The following is a 6,162-nucleotide window of genomic DNA, read 5'->3' on the forward strand; positions in this document are numbered from 1 at the left end:
TCAGATGAAAGATCATTCGCAGATGTAGAAAAGAGTCACTAATGCTTCAAAGGATGGATAAATTAGTACTTAATAAATTGCATATTTGTGATAAGAATGTAACTCACATAGTCATCATGCAAGTTGCTAAACACAAACAGGTCAGTGCAGATGGGAAATATTAACACAGATACAGATTATATAACAGGATATATCAAAGTGAAATATAGGCTTGTTGAATGCTGGATTTCTATTTGTATAGGGAATCTTTAGAATCTTCAAAATTCATATCGTTTTCTCCCCATGGAGGATGAGGTTAGAAAATACTATGAATCATAGTAATTCTGTATCAGAATTGCTCCTGGAGCAGGTAAGCACTGTGAGAAGGACATAGGCTCACATACATGAGACACGTTTATCACATATGAGCTCACATCTCAAGGGTCTGTGGTGCTTCTTACTCTAGATGTACATCTGAGTCACTTAGGGAATGACTAAGGCCATTTATTGTACCCACATAAAAATTTTAAGAAAAATAATGAGGCTTAGTGTTCATTGAAATTAATGTACATAGTAAGAAATTCAATATTCCCTATTCGGAATACCACGAAATATCTCCTATAGGACTCTGCTATGCTCTCCACTCATCTCTAGGGGAGGCTTCCACAGGGCAGCTGCCTTTGTAGCTGAGACCATGCAAATAGGGCCGCGCTCCACTGATGAAAACCAGCCCAACCCTGACGTGCAGCCCAGGATCGCAGTTGTGATCAGGACTGAGCACAACACACGCACCATGGACCTTGGGGTGTGCTGGGTTTTCATTGTTGCTGTATTAAAAGGTGATTTTATGGTAAACGGCAAATTATGAGTGTGTGAATGGACATGAATGGGATAGATAGTGGGTCTACGTGAGGGTTTCCTGAGCAAGGTGTCTGTGTTTGCAGGTGTCCAGGCGGAGGTGCAGCTAGTGGAGTCTGGAGGAGGCTTGGTGCGGCCTGGCGGGTCCCTGAGACTGTCCTGTGCAGCCTCTGGATTCACCTTCAGTGACTACTGGATGAGCTGGATCCGCCAGGCTCCAGGAAAGGGGCTGGAGTGGGTTGGGGAAATTAACAAGGATGGTGGTAGCACATCCTACGCAGACTCTGTGAAGGGCCGCTTCACCATCTCCAGAGACAACGCCAAGAACACGCTGTATCTGCAAATGAACACACTCAAAACCGAGGACACGGCCACGTATTACTGTGGGAGAGCCACAGAGAGGGGATGTGAGTGTGAGCCTGGACACAAACCTCCCTGCACGGCTGCTCAGAACCAGCAGGGGGCAGTAAGGATACAAAAGAAAAAAAGAATAGATTTACAGGGAAGTGAAAGTTGTTTTCTTTTGATATTTGTGACATCTTTCCAACGTAATACTTTCTCCAAAATGCTCTGACTTCATAACAACCTACCTTACCTTCGATATGTCTCTAGACACACTTGTTTAAGAAAACACGTTCTCAACTGTGCAAAACACAGTACTTGAATTTGCAATGGTTCTGCTGTGCTTGTAAGGACCAGATCCTTAGGAGTTCAGAGAACCTTTTATTTTTATTTTTGTATTTTAGGGAAGGGTCTACAGGGTGTTCAGTGTCTTGCTATTAGATCGGACTCGTAGTGATCCACCTGTTTACAGCATCCTAAGAGCTGGGATTACGCTCCCGTGTCACTACGCTCAGTCTCAATTGCCATATTAGCACGCCCTGGGGCCTCACCTGGCATGACAGGGTGAAGGATCAAATCCCCAGCCCCTCTGCCTGCATGTAAGTGCTTTAATCCTCTGAGCTATTTGGCCAGCACGGAAAGTCCTTCTTTCTTAAATTCTCTTCTTTGTGTCTGTGAGATCGCTCAGGGGACTAAAGCACCTACTTAGACAAGCTTAGGAAAAGTGCAGGGTCCGGGGTTCCATCCCTGGCACCACATGTCATGCCAGCCCTGCCCCTGTGATGGGCTTAGCCGGCCAGAGTTCAGGCGTAGTGGTCCATGCCTGTAATCCCAGTTCTGGGGAGACTGAAACCTAAAGGATCATCACAAGTCTGAGCTGTGTAGTGAGACCATGTACGAACCAAATACATTAAAAATAGTCTCTTAAATTGTTCATTATTATCTAGCTCTTTACTGCGAATACATTTTACAATATTTGATAATTCAGAAAGACAGTGTATGTGTTGCCTCTATAGGTTCACCGCCTGCCTTTCATGTCCAAACAGCCTACAATGCCTGTTTCTCTTTCTTACCACAAGGTTTTAAATACAAGTACTGCTATGGGTGGGTGAGCCCTATGCAGGGACATCAAGTAGAGGGCACCTACTCCTGACCTCTGGAGTCTCCAGGCTTCTCACAGCATCCCTCATAGGTAACATTGTAACTTGGCATCCTTGCTCCACATAGGGGATTAAACTCCAATTCCACTTTATGGGAAGCTGGGGGGTGAAGGTTTGGTTTTCCTCCTTGCACAGGTGTTTAGTTGGTGAGCATCTCTGTCCAGCTCCATGTGTGAAGCAGCAGTGCGTAAAATCAATCTTTGTCCACTAGGGAGACCTGGGGGAGAAGAAACTGATGGCAGAATCCTCAGGAGATGGAGGAAAACCTCATAGTAAGATCACTTCTGTGCAGGCCTCACATTCTTTTGATCCCTGGCCAGCTTCACCTTTGTTAGAAATTCCCAAAGAGGTTCCATGGTGAAAGAATCACTTTCCATTCTCGTTGCCAAGGAATAATGGAACACTGGGCTGTACATTCTCAGGCTTTTGGTTGGTCTAAATGATGTCAATCACAGGGTTTAATAAATGAGCTATCTATCATATTGTATGACAGCCTCTGTATATACATAGACAAGTGCCCAGTGCTAACCACGTGCTGCGCCACTAAACCATGGGAGCTGAGGGGCAGTCACTACACAGCACAAGGTTTTCTTCATCTGCCAATATTCAGGTCCTTAAAAGACTGTCTGAACCATGTCTTGTCTTGGAGGAAGATGACACCAGGCCTGTTGCAGGGCAACTCAGAGAGGGAAAGCAGCCCGATAAGCACCCGGACTACATCTTGCTTAATGCCCCATATTCAGCAATATACTTGGAAAGATGTTCCAAGGTGCTTGGAGTAGCATGAAGGGGAAGAACAGCTGGAAAGAAAATTATGATGAAATACGTACATGTACAAAAGCCACAGAGTAAATATAATCATTATGTATGGTGTGTGTGTAGAGCTATTAAAAATAAAATGAACATTAAGTCTTTTGAATATTCAAATTTTAAGAATGAACAAATAGAGGATGAGAATTGATTTCAGGCTGTATCAGGAAATTGATTTGCATATATTTCCCTGTAACATACATGGATGCTGTGCATTTACACATATTCACATGCACATATATACATGCTGTAAGTAGTACCTCATAGTCATGGTTACTGCTGCAATGTGTGGGTTAGTTTACATACCTATAAAGTTGTCCTTCATCTGAGAACTCAGCCAGGCCTCTGACCAGATTCTCCACCAGAAGTCCTGATCTGGAGTCAGAGGCCCTAAGCCGAGCACAGTGGAATTCTGAGAGGACACTCGGCCCTGAGGGCTGTCAGAAACCTTCCCCAAGGGGAGACTACACAGAGAGACCTCCTCTTTGTGCCTCATGCCTCTGTATACAGAAGGGTATCCTGCATTCAAATGCTTCATGAAGAATTCATGTCTCAGATTGAATAACACCACACATTTAATTAAATTCACATTCTTCCTCACAATTAAGGTGCTTCTGGGTTTTGTAAAGTTAATCTGAAAGATAATAGAATGATACTGCCTCCTCTTCTTTCTGGTGGCAGCCTCCAGATCTCATTGTCCCAGGGCTCAGACTGAAAGATGAGTAGGTACTACATCTGACCTTAAAACTCAGTTCCCACCTTTCTTTGTGGGTATATCTCCATTGTGTTACATGACCATGGGAATGACTATGTCAATACTTAACAAAAATCTACATTTGCATTAAAATATATCTCATTTATTCATCATTGAAATTTTTGTATACAAAATAAATAATTTAGTATTGAAATTGTAATCCAGATAAAGATAAGAGAACTGTTAATATCAAAATAAACTATAGACTTCAAGAACCCTGGATGTCTGTTTATTAGGAAATATTCATATCATGTTTTCTCATTAGAGTAAGATGTACTCAAACTTCACAAAGCATGCACTTCTCTCTTTGAATTGGTCATGGAGCAGTTAAATACTATGTGCAGAACACATATCCACATGCAGGATATGTTCTTCTTACCTGTGAGCTCGCATCTCATAGTTCTAGGTGCGCAGAGGCACAACTTAGGAAAGGAGCAAACTCGTTGATTATGTACATAAACAATTATTTGAAAATGAATGAGAATAAGCATGTACCACAATTAATGCACATAGTAAAAATATTATAGTCATTGTTATAGTATCACAAATTATCTCCCAGAAGACATTCCTGTGTTTTGGACCCAACTCTCCCTAAGGCTTCCACAACAGAGCTATATAGCAGGGGGCCATGCAAATAGGGCCTCCCTCTGCTGATGAAAACCAGTCCAGCCTGGACTGCAGCTCTGCAGAGCAGCCCAGTCCTGGATGCCCAGGTGTCCTCACTTCCCAATCACAACTGAGCACAGGAGGCTCACCACGGAGCTCGCGATCACCTGGATTTTCCTTGTCGGTGTTTTAAAAGGTGAACAAGAGATGCTGTGGGTGGACATGGATGGAATACACAGTGGGCCTGTGTGACAGTTTAATTATGAGGATATTTCTGTTTTTGCAGGTGTCCACTGTAAGGAACAGCTGGTGGAGTGTGGGGGAGGCTTGGTGCAGCCCGGAGGTCCCTGAGACTCTCCTGTGCAGCCTCTGGATTCACATTTGATGACTACAACATGCACTGGGTCCGCCAGGCTCCAGGAAAGGGGCTGGAGTGGCTTGCGTACATTAGCTGGAGTGGTGATAGCACAGATTATGCAGACTCCATGAAGGGCCGATTCACCATTTCCAGAGACAATGACAAGAACATGCTGTATCTGCAAATGACAAAACTGAAACCCGAGGACACGGCTGTGTATTATTGTACGAGACACACAGAGAGGGGATGTCAGTGTGAGCCCTGACACAAACTTCCCTGCATAGGTGATCTGGACCAGAATGGGGCACAAGTGGTGCATGAGAACCAAGGGTACATTCAGAGTGAAGTGAAAGTTGCTTTTCTCTTAGGACTTGAGAATTCTTCTGAACATAAGTCTTTCTCCCAGTCACAAAAATGTTATCTGTCACACCTTACCTATGATGTCTCTCATTACACACACTTGTTTAACCAGGAGATCACATTCTCATCTGTGCTATACTCACTTGACCTCCTGAGATCATTGTGATTCTGTTGTGAGCCTCAGGATCAGATTCTTAGGAGTTTCAGGGAATATACTAAAGTCAGGTTAGAATTTGGAACCCATCTTGAGAAGCAGTCAGGCTGAACACCGATGCAAACCTGAATTCTTGGGTGATCATGACCAACAGGTCGTGCTCAGTACAGTCAGGGGCTGCCTAATCCCCACAGAGGGTGCTGAGGACGCAGTAGAGCACTCAGCATGGTCAGGAAGCACAGGAGCCAGACCTTCCAGGTCCTAAGCAGGAGCAGGTGCACTGAGCTCTGGGGAGATCCTCCCTGCTTCGTCCTTGCTGCTCATGTCTGCTGGGTCATTTATGTACCTTTATTTCAATGGAATTATAATGGGCTCCACATGTTTCTTGGTATGTCTTTTCCTTGAGCATATAGGAAATATACGCTCAAGAAAACTTTTTAACGTATCATAAAATCTGTTGCATTTTAAATACATTGTTTCATATCTCAGATGTCAGTAGTTTCACCTGTTAAAAATAAAATGCCCAGCATTGTTCCACATAATCCAATTAAAATGTACAATATGAAAACAATATCATTATGATTTATTTTTCTAAATTGCCATAAAAGCACAATTTCTAGCTATCAATTTCATTCTTCCTCGTTTCTCCCTCTCTAGTTTAAAGTAAGAACAAATCTAATCCTGCCTTTGTGGATTTGCCATTCCAGAAAAGTTTTCATATCCCTAAAACAATAGTGTGCAATTTGATGTGTCCCACTTCATCTTCTTAACAAAATGACTT

General features: G+C 43.2%; 1 pseudogene and 1 gene segment (V, D, J or C); both read left to right on the forward strand.

Annotated features, from left to right (window-relative positions):
- The first annotated feature begins 745 nt into the window (after nt 1-745).
- Nucleotides 746-2,700, forward strand: LOC101559679. The segment is given in 3 exon segments: nt 746-818; nt 924-1,303; nt 2,551-2,700. Coding segments are annotated over 3 exon segments (576 nt in total).
- A 1,908-nt stretch (nt 2,701-4,608) lies between these two features.
- Nucleotides 4,609-5,132, forward strand: LOC101560068 (annotated as a pseudogene).
- The last annotated feature ends 1,030 nt before the right edge of the window (nt 5,133-6,162 follow it).

Source organism: Octodon degus, unplaced genomic scaffold (assembly GCF_000260255.1).
Source record: "Octodon degus isolate 3935 unplaced genomic scaffold, OctDeg1.0 scaffold00284, whole genome shotgun sequence".
In the NCBI taxonomy this organism is placed as follows: Eukaryota; Metazoa; Chordata; class Mammalia; order Rodentia; family Octodontidae; genus Octodon; species Octodon degus.